The sequence below is a fragment of the Triticum dicoccoides genome, chromosome 3B (assembly GCF_002162155.2).
Source record: "Triticum dicoccoides isolate Atlit2015 ecotype Zavitan chromosome 3B, WEW_v2.0, whole genome shotgun sequence".
Taxonomy (NCBI): Eukaryota; Viridiplantae; Streptophyta; class Magnoliopsida; order Poales; family Poaceae; genus Triticum; species Triticum dicoccoides.
In genome coordinates, this window is record NC_041385.1 from 493,267,704 (window position 1) to 493,293,859 (window position 26,156).

General features: G+C 46.4%; 1 protein-coding gene across 1 annotated transcript; it reads left to right on the plus strand.

The window, feature by feature from the left end:
- Window positions 1-2,301: 2,301 nt before the first annotated feature.
- LOC119279604 lies at window positions 2,302-25,175 on the plus strand. The gene is made up of 6 exons (XM_037560793.1): window positions 2,302-2,436; window positions 20,429-20,650; window positions 21,789-21,849; window positions 21,954-22,072; window positions 24,478-24,527; window positions 25,079-25,175. The coding sequence occupies exons 1-6, from the start codon at window positions 2,302-2,304 to the stop codon at window positions 25,119-25,121; spliced, it is 630 nt and encodes a 209-aa protein (XP_037416690.1). The 3' UTR covers window positions 25,122-25,175.
- Window positions 25,176-26,156: the final 981 nt, after the last annotated feature.

Sequence of the window (26,156 nt, forward strand, 5' to 3'; positions counted from 1 at the left end):
ACGAAGCCCTTGGATGAAGCAAGATTTCGCGAGTTAAGGCATGAGCTAAATATCATTGATTCGAGCAATGTGACTTGAACCCTTGCACACCCCACCACACTCAACTTGTTGTCTAGTTTAGGTGTAGGCATGGACATAGGGGGAGTGTTGTTCTCTCAATGAACTCTCCCTCCCCCCCCCATTATGCATAAATTGATCAACTCTTTCACATTAGCCATTTTTGATGGTATGTGTGCTTCAAAGACGAGTTTTGGTCATGGGCCCAAGGATAATTCTTCGTGGCGCCATACCTCCGGACTCAAACATAGGTGGCCTTAGCCACCGCCCTCCCTTGGAGAGGAGTGTGGTTCTCGTCCTCTCTGTGTTGGTTTTTGTGTTTGTGTTTGCTCTCGTTTCCAGTCGTTTTCTTTTTCTTGCGCTAAGTTTTTTTGTGCCAGTTTTCTTGCGGCTGAGCGGTAACCGCTGGGTGCGAGGTACTACCGCTGATAAGCATCAAGCGGTACTACCGCCCACTCCAAGTGGTACTACCGCTCCGGGGTGGGCGTGGGGGGTTATGTTCGGGCAGGGGGAGTTGCTTTTCTCCCCCATACCCATTCGCTCCACTCGCTCGTCTTCTTCGTCACTCCAGCAACGTCTCGCTGCAGGAGGGCTTTGGTCGGCCGCCGTCTTCGTGCCGCCCCTCTCCAGTTCCTCCAGTGGAGTCGATCCCTACCGTGTCCTCTTGCCATGGATGCTGGTATTTCCCCCGTTCCCGCTCTCTATTTGCCTAGATCTTGCATCTAGTTGTTAGGGGCAATAGGCATTGTTTTTTTCATTTTTTGGCTAAGTCGAGGCTCGAGTAGGATGGAGATAGCTTCTAGGCCTTTTGGATTGAAGTTAGGTAGGTTTATTTTTGAATTTGGCATCACCGGTAGTGCCGGATCTGTCCACGGCAGTAGGGAACCTCCGTTCCCCGTCTAGAGCGGTACTACCGCTCATCTGGCGCGGTACTACCGCTCAAGCAGTACTGCCGTGGATGGGTCACGGTACTACCGCTGGATGCCCTATTCCATCATTCTCCTACCATGTTTTGATCCATGTTGCTTTATTTGGAGGCTTATGCTCTTTCTTTCGTGTTGTTTCTTTTGCTCGTGTGTTTGGTTTCAGGTGATGAACATCCTGAGCAGCAAGCCTGCCGTGTCAACCCCGGACGTTCAACGTCAAAGCGCTACCGCACCTCTGAGACAGCGCCTAAACTCAAGAAGAAGCCTGCCAACAAGCCGAAGCCGAGGGGCAAGACTGTGACTGAGATGACTGCCAAGGAATTATGGGAAAGGCGTCGCCACAACCCCTATGCGGAAGACCAAGAACCCACTTGGTCAACCGTCCATTCTGGAATCGTTTTCAGTTTGCCATCTTCTTTGATGTGATCAAGGCCAAGAAGAATCTCTATGTTGATGTGCGCTCCATCGACACGGATGCTATGGAGAAGGACCCTGAGTACTTTGGCAAAGCCCTTCAGATGTGCTCTCAGCTAAACATCCTCAGAATCATGCAGTTCAACAAGGACTTTGATGCAGATTTGGTGGCTCAGTTCTATGCCACTGTTCATCTTGGGATTAATGCAGAAAGGACTCTGACTTGGATGAAAAATGGCAAGTTGCTTTCTATCAAGTGGAAGGCCTTCATGGAGTTACTTGGGGTGGAAGATCACGGGCTTGAGACTCCAGTTGGCTTCCGCCCTCACCGGAATACCACCTCCACTCACAAGCAAGCTCTCTGGCCCTACTGTTCTGTGAAGATTCACCCCATGACTAAGAAGGAAACCTATGAGTTTCCTGCCTTTCTGGACATCCTTCACCGCATTTTCCGAGAGACTCTATTCCCTCGTGTCGGGAATCTGGATATGGTCCACTCCTATCTTGTGGATATGCTACTCTTCTGCCAGCATGAGAAGGAAACAAACACTGGCGAGTCCCTGGACATCTCTCATGTTATGTGGTATGAACTTCTTTCTGCCGTTTCTGAGCGCAAGTGCCCAATCTATGGTCCGTTTATCATGTTGCTCATTGAGAGGGCCTGGGCACATGTATATCCCAAGGTTATGTTGGAAACTGGAGAATGGGTTTCTCATGAGATCAAGCGTCTAAGGAAGAAGGACAATTGGGGCACCCCGACTCCTAAATCTGGGGGTCCATCTACTGCTGCTGACATGGATACCGAGGGCGAGGCTGAGGCCGATGATGATGAGGACTATGAGCCCTCTGGAGTGCACCCTCTTGGGCAAAGAAGATTAAGCATAAGATGAAGAAACTCTTCTGCATGGAGTCTCATGGCCAGTACATGTCTCATGTCTCTGAGAAGAAGGCCTGCAGCCGTCACAAGGAGCTCATGCGTCAGTTGGGTGCAACTGTTAACAGCGGTTCTGATGGAAGGATCACTGATGAGGGGGAGTGGGTTCAGCAACACTGCTAGTGGACCAATTCAGACGTTGAGCAGTTTCCAACCGAAGAAGGCGATGCAGACGATCCCGTTGGGATGTGATGTTCGAGATCCTCAGTTTGCTATCACCTGGAGCCGTAGCAACTCTCTTTGCCTTTTTGGTGTCTCGATGCCAAAGGGGGAGAGAGTATAGGATTTGTGTCATTGCCGAGTTGCGAGTGTGTGTGTGTCCGTGTCTTTGTGGTTTGTTGTGTTGTTGCTTTCTCTTGTCGTTTGCTTGATTTGGTTTTGTGCCCATGAGACCTAGTTCCAGTCATATGGTGTGAGACGTATGCTACATTATCCATTATTATCTATGTCCATCAAGTACTTTGGTAATTTGTGAGTTGCATGCTTATCCTAGTATATACCCTGCTCACACGTACCCATATGCTTAGGTTGTTGGACTATAAAAGATAGGGGGAGTGTTGATCCTAATGTGTGTGCTTTGCATTCCAAAGGCACTACTAATTAGGTACACACATTCACGGGGAGCCCGTCTATATTTTTTAGTTCTAAGTATCTCTTCATTCTTGTACTATCCTTGTGCAAATCCCTTGTTGTCATTAATCCACCAAAAAGGGGGAGATTGTTAAGGCATATCTCTCTCGATGTAGTTTTGGCGATTGATGACAACACATTTGCGGACTAATTTGTGTGCTTTGAGCATTTCAGAGATTCATCCTTTGGCACGAGACGATTCCTTCCCCTCAGAGTTTTAATCAAGACGGTGTAGCTCTTTCGTTTCTGTTTTGGTGGACATGTTTCATAGGAGTCACCGTACTATCAAGAGGGGATCCGCTTTTGGTAAGGCTAGAGTGGAATCAACACGTACACATCCGTTTTGCACCCACTGAGCCTTCCCACTTTGATGGAGGCTTTCTTCCCCTTCTGTGTGTGTGGCTTGGTCCCAGCGGTAGTATCGCTCAAGATCCATAGGTGATAGTACCGCTCTGCAGCGGTAGTACCGCCTGTGGGTCCTCAGCCGTAGTACCGCTACGGTACCGGGCTCCTACCGCGTCAACTCGAGGGGGTTGCCTCTCGTGTCGGATTGTGCGGCACTAAGCAGCGGCAGCAGAAGCGGTAGTACCGCTCGAGACCGGTAGTACCGCCCTACCACCGCGGCAGTACCGCACCGGGTCCATCCTCTGCTCATCTGCTTGCCCTCCCTAGCTGCACGGTAGTACCGCGAGGGGGAGCGGTAGTACCACTGGGGCTAGCGGTAGTACCGCTGCCCCCTGCGGTAGTGCCGCCCTCTGCGGGGCTGTTCTGGGGGGTAACGGTTGGATTGTTGCCCCCACTATATAAAGGGGTTTTCTTCTCCAAAGTTGACCTACCTCTTCCCCCAAAAGCTCCATTGTTGCTCCAAGCTCCATTTTCGCCCGATCTCTCTCCCTAGCCAATCAAACATGTTGATTTGCTCGGGATTGGTTGAGAAGGCCCCGATCTACACTTCCACCAAGAGAAATTTGATTCCCCCGCTAATCCCTAGCGGATCTTGTTACTCTTGGGTGTTTGAGCACCCTAGACGATTGAGGTCACCGCGGAGCCATAATCCATTGTGGTGAAGCTTCGTGGTGTCGTTGGGAGCCTCCAACTAAGTTGTGGAGATTGCCCCAACCTTGTTTGTAAAGGTTTGGTCGCCACCTTCAAGGGCACCAATAGTGGAATCACGACATCTCGCATTGTGTGAGGGCATGAGGAGAATACGGTGGCCCTAGTGGCTTCTTGTGGAGCATTCTGCCTCCACACCGCTCTAATGGAGACGTACTTCCCCTCTAAAGGAAGGAACTTCAGTAACACATCCTCGTCTTCACCGGGTCCACTCTTGGTTATCTCGTGCCTTTACTTGTGCAAGCTTATTTGTGTTGTATCCCTTGCTTGCTTGTGTACTTGTTGTTGTTGCATCTTATAGGTTGCTCACCTAGTTGCATATCTAGACAACCTACTTTGATGCAAAGTTTATTTTGTTAAAGAAAAACTAAAAATTGTTAGTTGCCTATTCACCCCCCCCCCTCTAGTAAACTGTATCGATCCTTTTAGCTGTTCACTTTCACCCAGCGGCGGCACGGGAGGGCATCCGACCCCTTCTTCTTCACCGTCGTACATAGTGTGGGCCGAACGGCCTCCGGTCGCCCACCAAACCACACCCCAAGAACCTTAAGGTATAATTTACTTATTCCACATGCATTATCTAGGACGTGGTTCAAAGAGGAAAGGAATGAGAGAAAGTAGTGGGAAAAGTTGTATAGCATGAATCTAGGACGTGGTTCAAAGAGGAAAGGAATGGGGGGAAGTAGTGGGGAAAGTTGCATAGCATAAATCTAGGACGTGGTTCAAAGAGGAAAGGAAGGGGGAAAGTACTAGTACAGACTCGCTATCCAGCACCTACGTTGGTCGAAAAGGGAAAACAATGACAAACGCAGTACGCACATCTGTAACAAACTGACCTTTTGTTTTGGGGGACAAGGCTGTAGAGTTTGAGCAGGACTAGATTTGTTACGCTCACATAGGGAAAGGTGTCTAAAGATAACAAAACTGGGACCAACACAAATATGCTCCTTGGTTGTTTGTTCTTTGTTGCAACAGACTGTGCATCACCCCAGTACATCGGTAGATGCACACGGTGCTGGTCCATCGACTGTCCCGTGCAACTCTTTAGCTGTTGTTAATCTAAGGCCTTGTTTTGTTAAAAACTCCCTAGTCCCTACATGCTTGGTTCCAGGGACTAAACATGGACTAGAGGTTATTAAATGACATGCTAAAAGACCATGTTACCCCTAGTAATGAACTAATAGAGACAAGGTGTGATGCGTGGCAGGGGTAACTGTTGGAAAAAGTCCCAAAAAGACTCTCCCTCTGGGTCTTCTTTCTTTAGTCCCAAATGCCCACTTTTAGTCCCTAAAAGTCCCTCCTGTTTGGTTTAGATGGGACTGACACGGAGTTTTTTTAGTCCCTACACCAAAATGTCCATGTAAACAAACACCCTCTAATAATGCCGCTGGAAAATTGATGCAATGCCACAGTTAAAAGCAAATTACATGTTTAACAAATTGTATTGTTAATATAATCTCTCTATTAATATTAATCAATGCCACCGTTTGAGAAATGCTACTGTCTTGCTTTCTTTCCCATTTAGATAAGGTAGATGCTTCTTTTTGTTGGCTTATGTGTCATCCACCGTTATTGACCACTAGTTGTTTCCTTTGCACCTTTGTGTAAACAGGGTTATCTACTTCACCTTGTTGCCATTGTGAACTTTTGTTGCTCTGCACAAAACACTTTTGTTCTAAGAGTGTTTTGTGCAGTTCAACCAAAATGCCACACCGACAATGTTGCTTGATTGCTTGATATTAGTGGAACTGCACAAGAGGAGATCTTACTTCCTATCCGTGTTGGCAAATTTGGTCCAGATCTTCTTCTTGTGAGTTGTTTGAATTCCGCGTCATGAGAGGTCAATACTAGCCTTATTTCACATGATTCTGCAGTGTGCTTTCATATGTTGTGCTACTTGTACGGTGATGTTGCTTGATTTTAGTGAACTGCACAAATGGAGACAAGACTCCAAATTTGTATGTGCACCGTAATATCCCATTGAGATAAGATAAGGATATTTCACAACTATTGGCCTGTATTTTTCCACTTTCATCAGAAAATTAATGTCATTCTTTAGTGCTATACTTGTGCTCCCTAATTGACATGCCAAATCTTACATTGAACGCGAAGCTTGTCTGTTATTGAACCAAGTGATGAAGGGGAAGAACAAGTGGAAGAAAAACAAAAATCAAATCCCAGTGCTGTAATGAAGCACTGGAACTATGATGACACAAGTAATGATATAGTTTTGCATCTTAATTTATTGCTATGGATGGAACGAGCAATGTTTTGCCACTGACTTGATGCCACTCTTAATGTAGTACGTAATTATCTCTACTTGTGCAAACAGGGATCTTCTTTGAAGATACCATATATTTTAGTGGAACTGCACAAGAAGATGTTGGAAACATTAAACTAATCAAGGAGTATATAGTAAGCATGGCCACCACAGTAGATAGCAACAGATGGTTCCGGAGAAGTGCTTCATCTATATGCTAAGCCTCCTGACAAAGGTTGGTACTCGCCCACAGATTTCATCCATATGATTGAGCTTTGTCATCTCTATTGGTGTTGTGTTACTGTTTAGATACTCTCATGAAAAAGTGGTATTGTCATTGAGAAGTGCTTCATCTGTGTTGTTTTAAATATTTCCTTTCCTTTTTTTCAAGCAAACAGGAATGCTAGCATTTAGTTGTCCTCTTGTCTTTGCGCAACAGAATCATCCTCCTTTGAAGAAGAATATGGAGTACGTGAAGTGACTAGTTCCGATTATGCCAGGATGAACAAGCCATGGCTATCTTCTCATCAGAAGGAGCAGTTGAAGGATGGTTACATTACTCCCCACAAGACCAGACTAACTTCAGCTCAGAAGGACTGACAAATCTCCATTTTCTTGTTGTGGCGCGTGAGTACAATGTTGTTCTAGGATTCTTTCCGGTGAGTTGCATTTTTCTAAAAGTGTGCTCTACATGGACCATGTAGGTGCATGTTTAAACTATCAATTCATAGTACAGTTTGCTTTATACTAATCACTTTTTTGTATTTGTGCAAACAGGGGTGCTTAGCTTGATTTCAATGGGAACTGCACAAAATGTTCATGAATACATCGAATCATTCATTTCCACCACAAGAAAGGAGGTGCCGATAAGTTCAAGGCGTTGCAACATATAAGGGCGAAATCATACAAGCTACGCGCGAATTTGGTTGATTTTGGTGGAACCACACAAAAAAATAGTTGGTTTATTTAGCACGAGGTGCCATGTCAATGTCTGAACTGATGGCAAACCCTGCCTATTCCACAATCGTAGGCATTTGATATTTTGGAATGGGACAACCTTGTCAAATTTTGCTCATTAATTTTAGCAAGAAGACATGCGTTTAATATCCCTTTGTTGTCAGCAGCGTCGATCAATTTCTTTCTTTATTCTTTAGTTGTGAAGTAAATATTGGCTCTGACATGTGAATCGCTGAGATGCATAATCATTGATTGTTTTGAATGTTCTCTATGAATTGCCAGGCCTGTGTGTTTGATTGCAATGTACAGGAACGCTAAAAAGCTGCTCAAACTCTTTGTACTCCTTCTGTTCCTTTTTACTTTGCACATTGTGAAAGTGCATACTTTTTCCATAAGATTGGTCAAAGTAGAGATACTTTGACTGTAGACAAAACTTGTATGCAAACTAAAAAGGACTGGAGGGAGTACATGTGAAACTGCTGCAAACGAGGTGATCACCCTGGGAATAATGCTAGTACGTACTGTTTTGCATGTTCATCCAATGCCAGTGATACAAGAATTCGAACTAATCGAACTAAATTCATTCATACACGACCGGATTTCATATAAACATGTCGGATTTCATTACATTTCATACATTCTTCAACTAAAAAGGGGTGCGTTGTAGGTATAATTAATTAACTGAAGCTACCCACCTGTGTCCGGCTGAGCCGAACAGAAGTTTTAGTGACTTAACTGCAGGTGCAGTTGCGTAACTGACATGTGACCAAGATGCCTGTTGGGCCCATGTGTCAGTCAGCCAACTGCACCAGCAGTTAAGTAGAAGCAGCGTCCTTCTCCAACATAGCTCTCCGACTCCACGTCGCTGCCAAGAAGCTAATCGGCCGTCAATAGTCAACCCGCCTAGCTTGGCTTCAACCGGAGGGTAGCAGCGATGGCCTTACTTGGACCCGAGCGGCTGCAACCTACCGTGTTCTACTCTTCCTCGTTTTCCGTGTGGCGCGACCTCGTTGGCAGCGGGGCGGGGCCTCGGTGGAGCCGGCGATGTCCTGTCTTGTTGTCGGCGGGCGGTGCATCGGTGGAGCGGGGGAAATCCTCCCCCTCATTGCCGGCAGGGTGGGGCCTCGGCTGAGCCAGCGATGTCCTCTGCCTCGTTGTTGGCCGGGTGGGGCCTCGTCGGAGCCGGCGGTGTCCTCTGCCTCGTTGTTGGCGCCGCGGGGCTTCGGTGGAGCAGGGCCTCGTCGACGCCAGCAGAGCGGGGACTCGTCGGAGCCGGCATTGTCCTCGGTCTTGCCAAACAGTGCCTCGTCCGCTTCATCGCCCTCTTTGTAGGTGGCCGCAGCCTTCGCCACCCGCATGCGGTACCACCAGCACTCGAGGCGGCCCTCGCGGGCAGAGCGGTACGAGTCGAGCAGCGCCTCCTGCTCCGCCCGCTCCACGGCGATCTGCTCCTCCGCCTGCAGGTGCTCCTGGAGGAGATGGTGGTTGTAGGCGGCGTCGGCCTGCGCCTCCTGGAACTCCTCCTCACGCTTCTGCCTCACTATGTCCATATATTGGGCACGAGCCTCGCCGATGGTCATGGTGCAATGCACCAGCGAGGATGGCGTGAATGAGGGGGTTGGCGCCGGATCATCGACTACCATGTCTCCATTGGGACATCATCGTCCTTCGGCTGCTAGCCTACCAGCTAGTCGGCAGCAATGGCTACCATCTCCTTATGGTCCGTCGTCCGCCCGTCCCGAAGAGCGCTGGAGCGCGAGGAAGCCATGGTGGGCAGTAGTCGTGTGGACAGGAGAAAGGGAACAAATGCAGATAACTGCGGCTATGGCCGGCGCAGCAGTTTATATAGCAATGGTGGGCGATGGAGGGACGGACGTGTGGCGCCGGAGTAGACGCCTCGGCAACCGCGTATCATTAATGTGGGCGGCAAACGGACGGACGGACGGCACTTGTGTCATTTGAAGGCGGAGCAATCGCCTGCACCGGGAAGCGGGGCAGGCGGCGCTGACCGTTTCGGGCGCAAAGCGCATGCGCGCGAGGGAGGTGGTCTGGGTGGGCCAGGGTAGTAAGACTCGTGCTTGGCAGCGGGTTGGTCCAGCAGCTGGACATGCTGGCTCGCCAACGAGATCACCGAGCTGAGCGATGACAATCGGACGATGGACGTAGCTTCCGACTAGGAGCCGGCGCCACTGTCCAAGCCGGTTCATGTCGTGTTCACCATAGAGCAGGTGTGGCCGCACTTCGACGCCCTAATGGCGGAAGAGCTAACAGCGCAGGAGGACCTGTGTTGCAACCTCCGTCTCCTCAACGAGCATCGGTGAACAAGCGAACGACAATGCCATCGCGGACATGTGGCCCTATGATCCTGGCTTCCTGAATGAACAGCGGGCGCTGTATCAGACCATCCGTAGGGCCTGCAAGGCCCTCGCCATCATCCTTCAAGTTGTTGCGCTCGCCGTGGCGCCACCGTCTCGCGTTGTCAACATGGTCAACAGACATGAGGATGAGGAGATGACTTTACTTGGAGAGGATGACAGTGGGGACCCACCAGGGCCATAGCCGCGCGTACGCAAGTGCCTCCTTATTATATAAAACTATAAATTTTTTTGCTTCCTCCTGGTTTCCTGACATCACGGTCCCACACCATTGTCAACCTATGTAGTCAATAAACGAGAGAATTGCATAAGGAGCGGCCGACAGCTGGGACCAAGCAGCTCAAGCAGTATTTGTGTTTTTTAGATGTGAGCACTGCAGTGTTTTTCTTGAGCGATGTTTAGCCCAGATATTAATTTTTCTCCTCTGAACAACAACGAAAACATCACTGCATGTATTAACTGGGCGGGCTGTGGCCCGTCTAGCCCAGGCCAGATATCCAGCCCAGATATTAATTTTTTTCAAGCTGAAAATGGCTAGCCCAGCTATACTTTTTTTTAGGAATACGCAGGTGCTACCTCTTGAGCACTGCGTTGGATTTCCCCGAAGAGGAGTGGATGATGCAGTAAAGTAGCGTAAGTATTTTCCTCAGTTTTTGAGAACCAAGGTATCAATCCAGTAGGAGACCACGCACAACACAAAACGATAGCAACTCGCAACCAACGCTTAGGGGTTGTCAATCCCTTCACGATCACTTACGAGAGTGAGATCTGATAGAGATAATATTTTTGGTATTTTTGATAGATAGATGCAAAGTAAAAAGTAAAGGCAAAGTAAAAACAAAGCAGGTAAATAAAGTGATATAGATTGATATGATGAGAATAGACCCGGGGCCCATAGGTTTCACTAGTGGCTTCTCTCGAGAGCATAAGTATTCTACGGCGGGTGAACAAATTACTGTTGAGCAATTGACAGAATTGAGCATAGTTATGAACATATCTAGGCAATGATCATGTATATAGGCATCACGTCCGAGACAAGTAGATCGAAACGATTCTGCATCTACTACTATTACTCCACTCATCGACCGCTATCCAGCATGCATCTAGAGTATTAAGTTAAAAACAGAGTAACGCCTTAAGCAAGATGACATGATGTGGAGGGATAAATTCATGCAATATGAAAAAAAACATCTTGTTATCCTCGATGGCAACAATACAATACGTGCCTTGTGACTCTTTCTGTCACTGAGTAAGGACACCGCAAGATTGAACCCAAAGCCATGCACTTCTCCCATTGCAAGAACTACCAATCTAGTTGGCCAAACCAAAACGATAATTCGAAGAGACTTGCAAAGATAACTCAATCATACATAAAAGAATTCAGAGAAGAATCAAATATTTTCCATAGATAATCTGAATCATAAACCCACAATTCATCGGTCTCAACAAACACACCGCAAAAAGAAGATTACATCGAATGGTTCTCCACAAGAGAGGGGGAGAACATTGTATTGAGATCCAAAAAGAGAGAAGAAGCCATCTAGCTACTAGCTATGGACCCGAAGGTCTGAAGTAAACTACTCACACTTCATCGGAGGGGCTATGGTGATGATGTAGAAGCCCTCCGTGGTAGATGCCCCCTTCGGCGGAGCTCCGAAACAGGCCCCAAGATGGGATCTCATGGATACAGAAAGTTGCGGCGGTGGAATTAGGTTTTTGGCTCCGTCCCCGATCTGTTGGGGGTACGTAGGTATATATAGGAGGAAGGAGTACGTCGGTGGAGCGTCAGGGGGCCCACGAGGTAGGGGGGCGCGCCCTCCACCCTCGTGACCGCCTCTGGTGCTTCTTGGAGTAGGGTCCAAGTCTCTTGGGTCACGTTCGGTTGGAAAATCACGATCCCGAAGGTTTCATTCCGTTTGGACTCCGTTTGATATTCCGTTTCTTCGAAACACTGAAATAGGCAAAAAAACAGTAATTCTGGGCTGGGCCTCCGGTTAATAGGTTAGTCCCAAAAATAATATAAAAGTGGAAAATAAAGCCCATTATAGTCCAAAACAATAGATAAAGTAGCATGGAGCAATCAAAAGTTATAGATACGTTGGAGACGTATCAGCAGGCAAGGTCAAATTGTTATTCTCCGCCCTCCTGGGCTGCAAATCTTTCCTAAGAGAGATGCATTAGGCCAACAAGAAAATGGGCTTTAAGAAATAATAAATGGGATGTAATTATAAAAACTGGGTAGTAACTATAAAAAAAGCACCAAACACGTAATTACTTTATAAAATATTATTTTTGGATATTGAAATTTTTAATTTCATTAATTGTTGCACGCGCAATGTTTCATTGGATTTTTACGTAATATAAATTTATATTGAAATTGTATTTAATCTGACTAGAAATTCGGGATAAAAAAATTTCGGATCCCATCAAAATATGGGAAATTTTATTGAATTCTGTTTTGAATGGTTGGTTGAAATGGGCTGTAATTTTAAAAAATTGTAAATGAGCTGTAGTAAATTTCATTAGAATTCAAAAATGGGCTGCACATTCTTATAAATTTCAAATGGGCTATAAGTTCTCTGCCACACACTTGTGGCCTTACTAAGTTGACGCGTCCCCTAAAAAAATGAGTTGACGCGTATGCAAGGCTTTGTCAACTTATAGTCAACACACGATTCTAGCAGTAGTGGTCGTTGGATGTCCATCCAGCGGATGTCGTGCTTCTTCTTCAATCTCGGATATTCTACCTTCACCTGCCCAAAAAATGATTCCTTCCCCTGACATCTGGGGTGCACCGTTTTCAGAAGCTGACCTGTGGGCGACGTGTACCAAGGGCTTTGTCAACTTAGTCAATATAAACCATTCTAGCTATAGTGACTGTACGATGTCCATCCAATGGTCTTCGTGCTTCTTCAACCTCTAGTCTTCTTGCTCCAGCCGCCCAAAGCAGCGCCGGTCGTGCTGCCTGCTCCTGCCTCCCGTGGCTGGTTGTGCTGCCGTGGAGGCCTCACCACCCCCTACTACTCCCACCGCTGGCCAGGCCATCCCTCCACTCACCCACACTCCCTGTTATTCTGCGGCAATGTCAGCCTCACACTGCAGCCAAACCAGTGAACCCTCGTACTCCTCTCCGCGTGGGCATCCACTGTCGCGTCTTCCCCGGCTCCGCGTCGTCCCCTTCCTAGGCCTCGCCGTCGTCCATCGCCCTGGTGCTCTCGGCGCGGCGTGGTCAACATGGTCAAGGAACGACTTCCATCGGAAGAGTACTGTACGTTGATAGGCTGACAGCTGGGTCCAGGGCAGCCGCAAGGAATTGCCTCCTTATTACGCGCAAAATAATTATTCCTCCACCTGGCAGCAGGGACCCACTGGACATGCACTGTATTTCACGAAAAAAATGTTTCCCCCTGGCTGCTGGGACCCGCCAGCTACATCTTCGCACGCAAGGAAGTGCGTCCGGGCAAAAAAAACAATTCGCCCCCTGATTGCTAGGACCCACCAGCTACATCTTCGCACGCAAGGAAGTGCCTGACAGTCGGGACCCACCTGGTCGAAGCGTACATAGCGTTGTCATTCTGGTCGCGAATGTGTACGTACATACTGGCCGATGTACAGGCGTGCATGTGTCATAGTAGAGGCGCGCACGTAGCATGTACACGTGCGTACAATGGCCAGTGTGCAAGAAAGAAAATACGGCCACATACGTACATACCAGCAGGGTCTCGAACGCCTACTCGCGCATACGTACGGCCATGGCTCGTGTACATGGCTGGGTCGGAACAGAGAAACGGTGTCCTTGTCGTGTTCATGGGGAGACAACGGAATGCATCGTGTTCATGGGGAGGCAACGGAACGCGTGGGAACCAACCGGCTTGGACGGAACAGCCGATGGAAACGAGGCTTGGCGTACCGCTGAACGGAGGAAACGGCCTTGTGTTCGACTGGCCACATTCGAAACAGGATCATGTTCATCGGGAGGGGTCTGGCGTACCGCAAAACGAAGGAAACAGACTTCTGTTGGAGCGCTACGGTCGAAACGGGGGTCCTGTTCATCGGGAGGGGTGTGGCGTACTGCAAAACGGGACTCCACGGGATACTGTTCATCTCCACCGTCGACCTCCTCCAGCCTCCACGGGCTACTGTTCATCCACCGTCGACCTCCTCCAGCCTCCACCTGCGATTGTTCATCCATGGGATCCTGTTCATCCAGCCTCCACCACGCGCTACTCCACCGGCTACTGTTCAACCAGCCCTCTCCACGGGCTCCTGTTCAACCACCCCTCCACGGGCTACTGTTCATCCACCCTCCACTACTGTTCATCCAGCCCTCCACGGGGTCATCCTATTCATCCAGCCCTCCACGGGGTCATCCTATTCATCCAGCCCTCCATGGGGTCTTGTTCATCCAGCCCCAACAGGCTCGATCGATCGGGGTCCTGATCATCCAGAGGCAACACCATGGGGTCCTGTTCATCCACCCCACCGGGAACTGTTCATCCACCCCCCACCCCTCCCCAGCAACGCTCACTGTTCATCCAGAGGCAGCATCAATCGGCTTCAGTTAGCAGCAGTAGTGAAGGAATCGCTTGATCGGGTTCAGTTAACAGCCATCGATCGATCGCTCGGGTTCAGTAACGCGTAGCCTGCAGTGCAATCGCTCGGGTTTAGTAGGCGAACGCCTCGCTCGGGTTCAGTTAGAGCCGAATGCCTCACACCCACGCGCGTGCATGTACGAGAGAAACGTGCAAACCTCCGTGCATCGCTCGGCCCCGACCACCCACCATAACCGGGAACACCCCGATATTTTCCTCGCCCTCGCTTTTACCACAGTTTTTTCTATCATGGACGACCCAAAGAATGTCATGCAGTTGCATTTCCGGCCCGCCCAGGACGAAAAGCCCATTTTTTGTCATGATTTTTTGTCATAGAAGTAGGAGCCCACCACATCTATGATGATACCGGGTTTTGTCACAATTATTGTCATAGAAGTGTCATAAGTATGACAGGGAAAAAATTCCTTCGGCCCAAAATGTCACAGATGTGTCTTTTTTTTGTAGTGATAGGAGCATATAGTATGCGTCAAAGAGGGGGGAGGGGACCAACATATACTACACTTCATGAACCTCGCTCTATGTGGGGACTTTACAGTTTTCGAGGCATGTCCCGCATCAAAGTTGTGCATTTTGGGTATTCAAACATCACAACCACACACACCTCCATACATATGTTTGGCCCACATGCAAAGCGATGGTGGTTGTCCTGTAGCACCCACTCACGCGATTATCAGCGATATCGATGCTTTCCATTTGTGGGCCCGCTTGGTCCATCACTACTTTGATCGACAGCGAGAGATGTCAATTTGATTTAGGAGGGGATTTTTTTGGTTTGTATTACAATATATAGGTCATGCTCTGGGATAACATGATATAGTTTAATAGCATGCATGTGTATGCATGAATCCCTCCCACTTGGTCGAAGCATGCGGCGTGGGGAGGGACAACACATGACATGTCATGAACTAATCTCGCTCTGTGCGGGGACTGTACGATTTTCGACACAGGCGCCACATCAATGTTGTGCATGGTATTCAAACATGCATGCATCACCTCCATATATATACAAGGTAGTTAGAATCCCGACTCGACTCCTAGAATCGTACGACTTCACAACCCTATGGAAGCATGTCGATCCAAGTCCCACTATGAATCCAGACCTAGTAGAATCCATGTTGAGCCACGATCCAAATCCTAGAATGCTATATAAAACTGTAGAATCCCGACTATGCTATGGAGTATGTCTGATTCTACTAATTTATCTAAGTTGTTTGTTTAGTTGTGGTAGAATAATATGCTATCATCCAAACCCCTCTTCACATGCCTCGTGGCCCTTTATTACCCTGCCAAGCCCAAATGCTCAGCCGCTGACACCTTTGATTTAGCTCTCGAAAACCCTAGATCAAAATGAAGGATCAGGCTTGTCGACGAATGGAATTGGCATGACAAGGAGGATGCATCAAGATTGACCGGAGAAGGTGAGAAAGACCCTCTCATATATGTTCCATCATGCAAGCTATATAATAGGTTGGCCATGAAAAGAAGTGGAATGCAACTAGCATTTTTGTGTACGCATTTTGCTCTATATTTAGTGTTAAAACTCATAGAAGCCATACAATTTCCAGCATGGATACAAAATATCTTATTTAAGTAAATCTAGTAGATTCCACGACTTGATACTATGACTCAATTCTGTTTAAGGAAAATCGATTCGACTTCGACTCCCGACTTTGACTACCTTGATCCTGATCTTTCTTTGTCTGATATTAATGCATTAAAAGTCGTTGATGCGATTTGTGCTCAAAACACGGCGCTCACTCAAGAAGTTATTGCCTTGGAGGAGCAGAACTGAGATCTTTGCGAGATCATCAAAAAGATGGATTTCATAGCAGCTTGGAAGACGGAGGACAAGCCCACCACTTCATCACCACCATCACCGAAGAAAGAAGCTTGAGTACACGGGTATGGGCACCACCCTTGGCTTGTTCCAAGCTTGGGGGAGGTTCCCCGGTATCGTATCACCATCACTTTTATCATCATTATCTATCCTAGTTTGATCCTTAGTTATTTCATGATTTAGAAGAATAAAGTATTCGTATCAAATAGTTTTCGAGTGCTTGTTTGGTGACAGTTCTATTTATCTATGTAATCATGTGTGAGAGTTATATAATAAAGTGTAGTTTGAGTTTTGTTGTTTCGCCTTCTTGTTTCAATCCTAGCAATAATAAAATTTCATATGCTAATCCCATGGGGAGTAATGACTTCACATATAAGAAGAATAATTGGTAAAATTCATTGGAAGTTAGCAAACATAGCATTGGTCATTGATGCAATTCATGAAAGAATAATAAGGGAAGAGATATTTCACATATAGATATACTACCTTGGACATATTTTATGATTGTGAGCGCCCATTAATTATTTTAAGCTTGATCAAATAGTTGATGTTGGACAAGGAAGACAATGTAATGGTTTATGTTTGCTTATATTGACATAGAATTTATATTGTCATGGATCCTCTAACATGTGGTGCTTGCTCATAATCTTTTGCTAGCCAAAATTTCATACAAAGTAGAGATACTACTTGTGCATCCAAAAAGCCTTAAACCCAGATTCTTGTCATGAGAGTCCACCATATCTACCTATGGATTGAATAATATCCTTCAAGTAAGTTGTCATCGATGCAAAACAATAAAAATTGCTCATAAATATTTATGATCTTTTATTGCAAAGGAAAATAAGATTTGTACGAACTTGTGATGGTAACGCAATTAAAATGACGGACTGCATAATGAAGGTTGCTATCATAAGGAGAAATATAAAGTAACATTCCTCTGCATTAAGAGCCTGCGCATCCAAATTAAAAAAGCGCATGCCAACCTTTGCTTCCCTCTACGAAGGGCATATCTGTTACTTTCTAGCTTTTATTTTTATGCAAGAGTCAATAGTATTCATTCTTATTCCACCCTCAATTATTCTCCATTTAGCAAGCATCATGTGGTAGGTAACGATCAAGGCACATATATCCTATTGGATATAGGTAATCATGAGTTATTATTGTTGATACTATCCTTGAGGTAAATAAGTTGGGAGGTGAAACGTTAAACCCCTATCTTCTTATATGTCTGGTTGAAAAGTTTGTTCTAAAAATATGCATTGAGTGTCAGCAATCATGGTAGACTCTATGATAGTTGAGTATGTGGAATTTGCTAAACCAAAAGCTCTTACACAGACTCTTCCTGATGAATAGTAATTGTCTCAGTGACTGAGAACATAGTTTGTTAGTTTTCAAGAAAGTCTATTATTTATAATTTAGCGTGTCAATGAATTATTAATTGATCATGAGAAGTGTTACGAGGAAGAATTGTTGTTATAATAATGAGCATGATGCTTTGTTCGTATTTTGTTTTATCGACGTCTCTCTCTATAAACATGTGGTCATGATTATTGAGCTCGACATTCGCTTGAGGGCAAGCAGGTCTAAGCTTGGGGAAGATGATCCATCCATTTTGCATCATATTTTCCTACTGTTATTTAGATTTTTTTTATAAATATTTCACTTTATGATGCAACCCTAATGTCTTTTATCTCTTAATATGCAAGATATACATGAAGAGGGAAATTGTTGATAGCTGGAATTCTAGACCTAAAAGATCTACAACAGAGATAGCTATTCTCCAGAGCTTCAAATGACCAAATTTTTTATGGAGAATTATTTTGGAATATACACAAAATACTGGAAGAAAGAAGTGCCAGAGAAGATCAACCATGGGCCCATAAGGCAGGGGGCGCGCCCTAGTGCCTTATGGGGCCCACAGATGCCCTCTAGTGCCCATCTTATGCTATATGAGGCCATTTGACATAGAAAAAATGAGAGAATATTTTTGGGACAAAGCGCCGCCGTCTCGAGGCAGAACCTGGACAGGAGTAGGAGCATTTTTGCTCTTCGGCGAAGCGATTCCGCCGGGGATACTTCCCTCCGAGAGGGGGAAATCGAAGCCATTTTCATCACCAACGGTCATCTCATCATGGGAGGACTCATCTCCATCAACATCTCAATAGCACCATCTCATCTCAAACCCTTGTTCATCTCTTATATTCAATCTTTGTCTCAAAACCTCGGATTGGTATCTGTGGGTTGCTAGTAGTGTTGATTGCATCTTGTAGTTGATGCTAGTAGGTTTATTTGGTGGAAGATCATATGTTCAAATTGATAATCATGTATTATTCTCCTCTGATCATGAACGTGAATATGATTTGTGAGTGGTTCCGTTTGTTCTTGAGGACATGGGAGAAGTCTTGTTATAAGTAATCATGTGAAGTTGGTATGCGTTCAATATTTTGATGAGATGTATGTCGCTCTTGCTCTAGTGGTGTCGTGTGAACATCGACTACATGACATATTACCATGCTTGGGCCTAGGGGAAGGCATTATGGAGTACTAAGTAGATGATGGGTTGCGAGAGTGACAGAAGCTCCCTAGTTTATGCGTTATTCCGTAAGGGGCTAATTTGGATCCATATGTTTCATGTTATGATTAGATTTATCTTCTTTCATAGTTGCGGATGCTTGCGAGAGGGGGTAATCATAAGTGGGTTGTTTGTTCAAGTAAGAGCAGCACCCTAGCATCAGTCCACCCACATAACAATTTCTCAAAGTAGTGAAGCAAATCTATTAAACATGATGAACGTGACGTGAAATTCCCATGTGTCCTCGAGAACGCTTTGCTTATTATAAGAAATACTCATGGCTTGTCCTTTGCAATATAAGGATTGGGCCACCTTGCCGCACCTTGTTACTTTGGTTACTTGTTACTTGCTACAAATTATCTTGCTATCAAACTATTTGTTACTACTATTTTACAACACGGGTTGAATACCTTGTTGAAACCGCTTATCAATTCCTTCTGCTCCTCATTGGGTTCGACATTCTTAATTATCGAAAGGACTACGATTTATTCCCTTTACTTGCGGGTCATCAGTAGTCGCATGTGCCATCTTCCTAGGGGGTATTGGCCCGTTCCACGGCCATGACCACGTCCACCTCCTCTAGCACCACGTCCACGACCTCTGCTTCTTCCTCCATGTGCCTCTTCTAGCACTGCCAAACCAGGTAGCTTGTAGGTATTTGAAGACTAACGCAGACGAAAGAGGAATCTCGTGTCCGCACTCCTTGAAGACGCGTCCCAGGTACCAGCAAATGAAGCACCAATCATACCAAACGCTCATACTTAACCATAAAGATGTCCCTCTTATTTCCCTTGATCAGCAAGTCTGCATTCTTGAGGGGTTTATCGACATTCATGTTCACCCTTACCCTAAAGAAATTTCCCTCGAAATCCTGTGACGTTGGCTCAGTGTACACAAACTCCCCTACCTTCCGTGCTAGAGACTTGTGTAGAGGATAGTAGCCATCTAGAAGATCTTGTATCTAAACAAATATCTCTATTATATCCAAAGAGAAAGGCGAGGGTTTCAAGAATCCATCATATGGTGACAGAATCACCGTGTTTCCCCTAAAGGTCCAAGGTCCTTCCATAACTTGTTCCCAAATGCTTAACCAAGAGAATTTTAGCGTGTATAAATTATCATTAAGTGGACGGATCTTCATCTCCTTTATCAGATCCCACGCGGCCCTCATGTTTCTGTAGAAGCAGTACTGACTATAGGGCTTCTCCATATGAACCCTGGTAATTGCCATCCATCTAGTGGAATCCTCCGAGATCGCATCTTCCTCTTCAACTACCACATCATCGGGGTCCTCCTCCGAGAGCACCAACTTTTTCATCATGGCCGCATCATCATCCATAGCACCGGATCTTGACGTGCTTCCAGCCATCTTGAACCCTAGACTAAGAAGGAAACTTCCATCCGGTCCCCTATTCCTCCGAGACAAGGCCAGCCCGTGGATCAGCCTGAACTTTTCATGCTGGAGTTCGAGGGTGGGGGAGTGGATTTATCAACAACACCGCCGTGCGTCGCGAGAGGAAGAAAAACCCTACATAGAGGGGATTTATTATTATTTTGAGTGCGCTCGTATTCAAAATCCACAAACATTGGGCCAAGATCGGACCTGGCCATACAAGCGGTGATATCAGGCCCGACCACACACCATACGAACCTTTGGGCCAAGATCAGGCCCAGCCTATCTATTCTTTCCTTCCCTCTTAGGTACGAGCCCAGGTCACCTAAAAAAAGGTACGAGCCCAGGAAGCGACAGCACAAGCAAGGAAGACAGAAAAAGAAAGAGAGAAAGAAAGAAACAAAGAAACAAAGAAAAAGGCAAAGCAAGAGATGGGGTGCGGAGGCGGAGGAGATGCTGACGAAGGCGACGAGGCGAAGGGAAAGGAGGATGCGCTCGCATCCAGTAGGCTCCTCGATCCGGAATTCAAGCCCTCCAAGCTGTCCCAAGATCAGCTCGACAAGTTTAAGGTTTTCTTCTCTTATACTTACAGTAGATTTCTCGAATGTTTAGTGCGAATCTGAGGTTCATGACCCCCCACAGGTGGATGCTTCTTTCTAACCATTATAGGAAGCATATTAGTACTGTACTTTGGAAGGGCACACTAGGGCAGGGCAAAATTGGTCCCTCACTCCCTCCCTACTCCTCAATTACTGGAGGAAAATGTTCAAGCTGTAGGCTTTAATGTCAATGTCATAGTCATACAGAATGGCGGTGGCACCTTTGTCTAGGGGTGACATGGTGTGTTTTCTTCTTATGCTGCCCTCATCGTTGCCATGAACCAATTTATCCAGATCTTTTTATAAAAAAATGTTAGGAATAGTTTGATTTGTTTCCAGCATATAAAACTGGTCTTATGAAGTGTAGAAACATTGCTGCATAGACATATCTTCAGCTTCTGAGCTGATAGTTGAAGTGCTCGCCTTTTTGACCACACGACCAGACACGGAAGTGTTCCAATAGAGGAACAGAACAGGCATCCAAAATCCAGAGGTTTTTAGCTGAGCCATTGACCACTTGGCATCAAAATTTGAAGACAATAAATATCCCAGATATTTTTAAGAGTGCAGTTTTTGTGTTTAGCACTTGTTGCAGTTAAAGGAAAAAAAACTTGCAAAATTTCAGGTCAAAACATAGAGGCCACAATATTATGCTTTAGTTAGGAATCCTGCATACTGTACTTGCACTATTGCACATTGATGAGTGTAATAAATGAGAAAACACGGCAAACAAAGAGAGAGAAATATAATATTAGCACTTCTGTGAAATGCCTATTTGAAACCTATTGTTGCCTGAGTTTGGGTTGGATTATAGAAAAGATATTGTGCTAAACTGGATGTGATGTTTTTGTTTGGGTCATTTTTTTGTCTTGTGCCATACATATTACATAGATTGTTAATGAGATGCTGGTCTCGACAATTTCATTTGAGAAGTTCCAGTTGAAAAGCATAATTTCCCATCCTTAAGAATCTCAACCCTGAATTAAACGGCAAATTTCCAAACCTTTGTTCAGAGTGTTTCTATCCTTTTTTCTGAAGTTACCAACTCTATAGTTTTGTTTTTGTTTCGAGAAATACCAACTAAATTGTTTGATCTTTCATGTTACAGGAATTGCACAAGAAACGGCTACAAATAAAGGAAAAAACAAAATCCAAAGGAAAATCTAAAGGTATCTCTTTATTTATCTGCGATTACCTTGTGTTTGGTTTCTTTTTCTTTTCTCTTCTGCAGGAGATCTTTAAGCTATTTGTTCGTTGTATTTGAAATTTGTAGGAAGAACTGGGGCGAACACAAATGTAGCCAATGATTCTAAATTTAATAATAAGGATAAATCAATTGGTAGTGCCGCAATAGATGTACAGCATACAACATCAGCTACAGGAGCCCAAGCGGTATGTCTGGTTATACTTATGAAAATGCTTGGCTATCTTATTTTCATCTAAATTCGTGAAGATTGTTGCTTTTGCTTGGGCCTTTAATCGTAGCACAGCAAATTAGTTACAGGAAAAGGGTTATCTATAGAAATAAAGCTATTTACTGCAGAATTTTTATTTCTCAAGTCCCGGTAACATATTTCAATTGGTCTTTAGGTCTTGAAATTTTCTCAGGTAATGGAACAAACTGCTATACCTCAATTTCTGCAGTTGTTGCGGCAAAATATATGTTGTTTTCTTATTTTTGTTAATACTCCCTTCGTTCCAAAATAAGTGTTCTTGTTTTTGGCTCCCCACTCCCCTCCCGCGCCGCCCCCGCGAGGCGATGGGGAGGGCCTCCGACAGCGCCGCCTCCAACCCCTCCCTCCTCTCCCTTCTTCCTTCTCCGGCGGCGGCGAGGCGCTGGCGGTCTCCCGCGAGGTGGGGCGACGCGGGCCTCCTCTCCGAGCTGGAGTGCAGCGCTGGTGCTGGGCGCGGCGGCGTGCAGGCGTGGCGGCGACGCGCAGGTTCGGCGGCGTTCCGGGCAGCAAGGTAGCGGGGCACTCCTGTGCTGCGACGGCCAGATCTGGCCGGCAGGAGGGGCGGGCTGCGGCGGCGTGGGTCGGTGGCCGCGGTACTGCCTCCCGGCAGTGGCGGCAGACAGCGGTGGTGCTCCTTGGCCTGCAAGCGGCTCTCTGGTGCGGCGGCGGGCGGGAAGGGTGGTGCGGGCTGGTGATGGCTGCACGGCGTGGTGGCTGCGGCCCGGCTGGCAGCGCGGGGCGGTGGTGTGGCGGCCTCTCTTCTCCCGGGACTGGGCCAACGGCATGCGGGGCTGGACACCAGCAATGCGTGCTGTGGCGGCGGCTCGGTCCTAGGGTTTGCTCCTGGGCAGACCGGATCTGAGCCCAGGGCAGATCGGGGTTCGCTCCCCGGGTAGGTGAGGTTGGTCTTGGCCCGGGATGCGCCCGTGTACGTTGTCGTCATGGGTGCAGTGCTCGGTGGTGGTGGCCCTGACCATGCTCCTCGTCCTGTATCTCGATGTCGATGACCACGGATTTGGCGTCGTACAAGCTCCTAGGCTAGGCCTGTGGGGGTTGACGGCGGCCGTCGGCAATCTTTGGGTCGTGTCCCCTCGGTCCACTGGGACTGGATGGGGACACAGGTGTTGATGCCTCCTACTGTGGAGGTGCCGACCCAGATCCGGGGACTGATGCCGGACTAGGAGTGGAAGGAGTGCCTTCTACTCCTCCTGCCGGGGTTGGTGTGTCGTGAGATGGATGGGTGGTGGGTCTCAGGGCAGGGATGCCGGGGCGGCGGCCCTGGATGGCGGCCCACATGGTGGCTTTCCGGCAGGCTCCAGGGCGGCAGTGGTGGCTACGCCTCTTGGTCGTCTGGATGGCGAGGGGTGTAGTGGTGGGTAGCTCGGGCACGCTTTCTGTTCTTTGCAGTGGCGTTGCCCAGATCTGGATCTGGAGGCTGGTTCTCGTGGCGACTGGTCTGGGGGCCTCATGGTGACACGGGTGAGTTGCCGAGTGAAAGCGCTGCGCTCTGGCGCCGACAGCGACGACATCTGCGGGTGTCGTTATCTTCTTGAAGAAGTCGTTGTGGTTCTTCTCTTCGTGGTGAATCTCCGGGTGAAAACCCTTGGCCTTTGGGCCCGACAGCGGCGGTGCTCGCGTTCCCCTCTTGAGGGCGTTGTCGTGGAGGCTAGGTTTCTTAGGTCGTGTCGTCATGTTGTAATCTGGTCGTCCTGTACTTAGGTGTTCGGCAACGTAGTCGTGGCTATGCTGGCTTGTCATTTCGGGATCTGCTGTGTCAGAGGACTATCTCATCACATTGTATCGTTCCACCGTGTAACTTCGGGTTGTTGCTTTATATATAAAGCGGGGCGAAAGCCTGTTTCGAGAGTGTTCTGGTTTTAGTTCAGAGTAGGTGTCATGGGCTGATGAAGAAAGTGTTCTTGCCACGAAATGAACTAAAATTTAATGATCTAGATTCTTATTGGTTTTTTCTAGAAGTGCCTATTTGGTGTTGGCATCTGTCTATTTCTTACATAGTGTTTACCAAATAGGTTAAAAATGCAATATAATTGCAATTATAATACCTTTTGTGTCTTTGTCTGTTAAATGTACATTGACTCGATAGGATCAAAAGTTGATGTGTCCCTTCGTCTACATTGATAGCAGATTGAGTTAACTTTGTTGCTGTTCGGTTGTAATACGAGATACATTTACATCTTTAAGACATTTATTAGACTTCATATATTCAAGATCATTGATTTGATGCCATATCATCGTTTCTTCAAGGCCATTAATTAATTAACGGAATTCACAAATATCATTGTCATAAAAATAGCTTGATGATTTATTCCCACACATTTGCAGAATCTTGCACGGTCCCTGCCCTTGAGGAACAAAAGGAAGTTGCATTGGGGGTACTATTTCATCACTGTACTGTATCATACTATGTGGCAGCTTATGTTTTCCACTATCTCATGCAGTCTCATGCTACTCTCTACTTAGTTGCTATTCGGGCAGTTCATGTTCATCTTTTCATCTAAAATTTCATTAACACTGAATTCCCTTAAATTTCACCTTTCATCATTCAAGAAGTTCATATACATTGTACGACTGAATCTGACAAAGAAGACACCATTTGACTTACTGTGAACAAAGTGGGCAATAATGATTCAAACTGCAAATTACTAATAGGCTATCTATAGGTTATTTTGAGATTTTTTTTATGGTCAACTTAATCTGATGGACATGAGATCAACTCTTGTGAGAAAACTAAGGAAATCTGATTCGTAGGACGAGTTTTTCTCTTTCTTTTACCATGGTTCTAATGGAGCTGTGGTAAGCCAGCAATGTGTGACATTTCTTATGGCCACCTCTCGCAAATGCTAACGTGCCAGCTTGCCACCACTTTTTCTGTGAAATGAAACGATTGGCTCTCGCTCTTATCACCCATATGTCATATTTTCAGGCTTGATGTTAAAGAACGGTGGGAGAGGAAAGCGAACATGTGAATTTCTGAAGATCGTTTAAATTCTCAGAGCAAAGCAAACCCTCCATGTAAACGGCAAAAAAATCTTTATGCCTTCTTGATGACCTAGTTGGATGTATTCATCTTTCTGTCAGCAGGCAGAATAGGTGGGCAAAACCCCACAAGACCTAGGCAGCAAATTTCCTGGTTTGCAGTTTTCTCTCTGATGCCTTATGCAGGTTATGTAGCTTGATATTCCTATGTTCCTTTTATTTTAAGTACCTGTCCAGATTTCTTATTGGGCACTTGAGGCCCATGCTGCGCAGGTTATAGAACAGCCTGCTTAGCGAGACAGGGAAGGTATTGAAAATCCTGTCTCAAATGTTGTGTACGATTATGACATGCTGCATTGCTGCTGTTGCTGCTTTTACTACAAATTATAAGTCTGTCCCCTTGTGGGCCACTTGCATGATGGCTTAGCTATTCTTCTGTTTCTTACCATGTTCTCCCTGAAGCGTCCAGATCAGAAACTGAAGGTTATCTTGAACCTCTGTACATCCAGAGAATTAGGATGGAATTAAGAAAGCCAAGGAAGGGAAGAGTTGAGATTCACTCACATATTGCTGACGCTAAGTTTGAAGAGGCCGACATACCTAATCTGAACGCTGAAATATACCCTGGCAGACAAACATGTGTTGATAATCTTGTGACGTGATCTCCTGTCATCCTGCCTTCAGATGATGTTATTTTAAATGAGAATCCTCTGTCTGCATGACTAGAACAGAGTAGCTCAGAGGAGAGAGAGCACACAGCCCAGTTGATTGGGGGCAGTTAGGGTCGTTCGCAATCTTATCATGCGAAATGTCATGGAGGTAGGTATTGGAATGGTTGTGAACCAGTCAGTCGTGGCGGTGTTCGTCGTGTTCGTCTCATGGAGACGGGAGAGGCTGCCATAACTGTCAGCTCAAGTGAAATGCTTGCTGCCTACTGAAAGAAATCCGACGAATGTCTTGATCAACTTCGTCCACCTCTGCTCTCTCACATGCCTCTTGAGAGCGCTTCGTGTCAGGACTCCTTT

Coding starts and splice junctions, on each gene's coding strand:
- LOC119279604 (XM_037560793.1), top strand. CDS start 2,302: ATGGAGTCTCATGGCCAGTACATGTCTCATGTCTCTGAGAAGAAGGCC. Junction 2,437..20,428: donor TCACTGATGAGGGGGAGTGG/GTTCAGCAACAC, acceptor GTACGAGCCCAG/GAAGCGACAGCACAAGCAAG. Junction 20,651..21,788: donor ATCAGCTCGACAAGTTTAAG/GTTTTCTTCTCT, acceptor TTCATGTTACAG/GAATTGCACAAGAAACGGCT.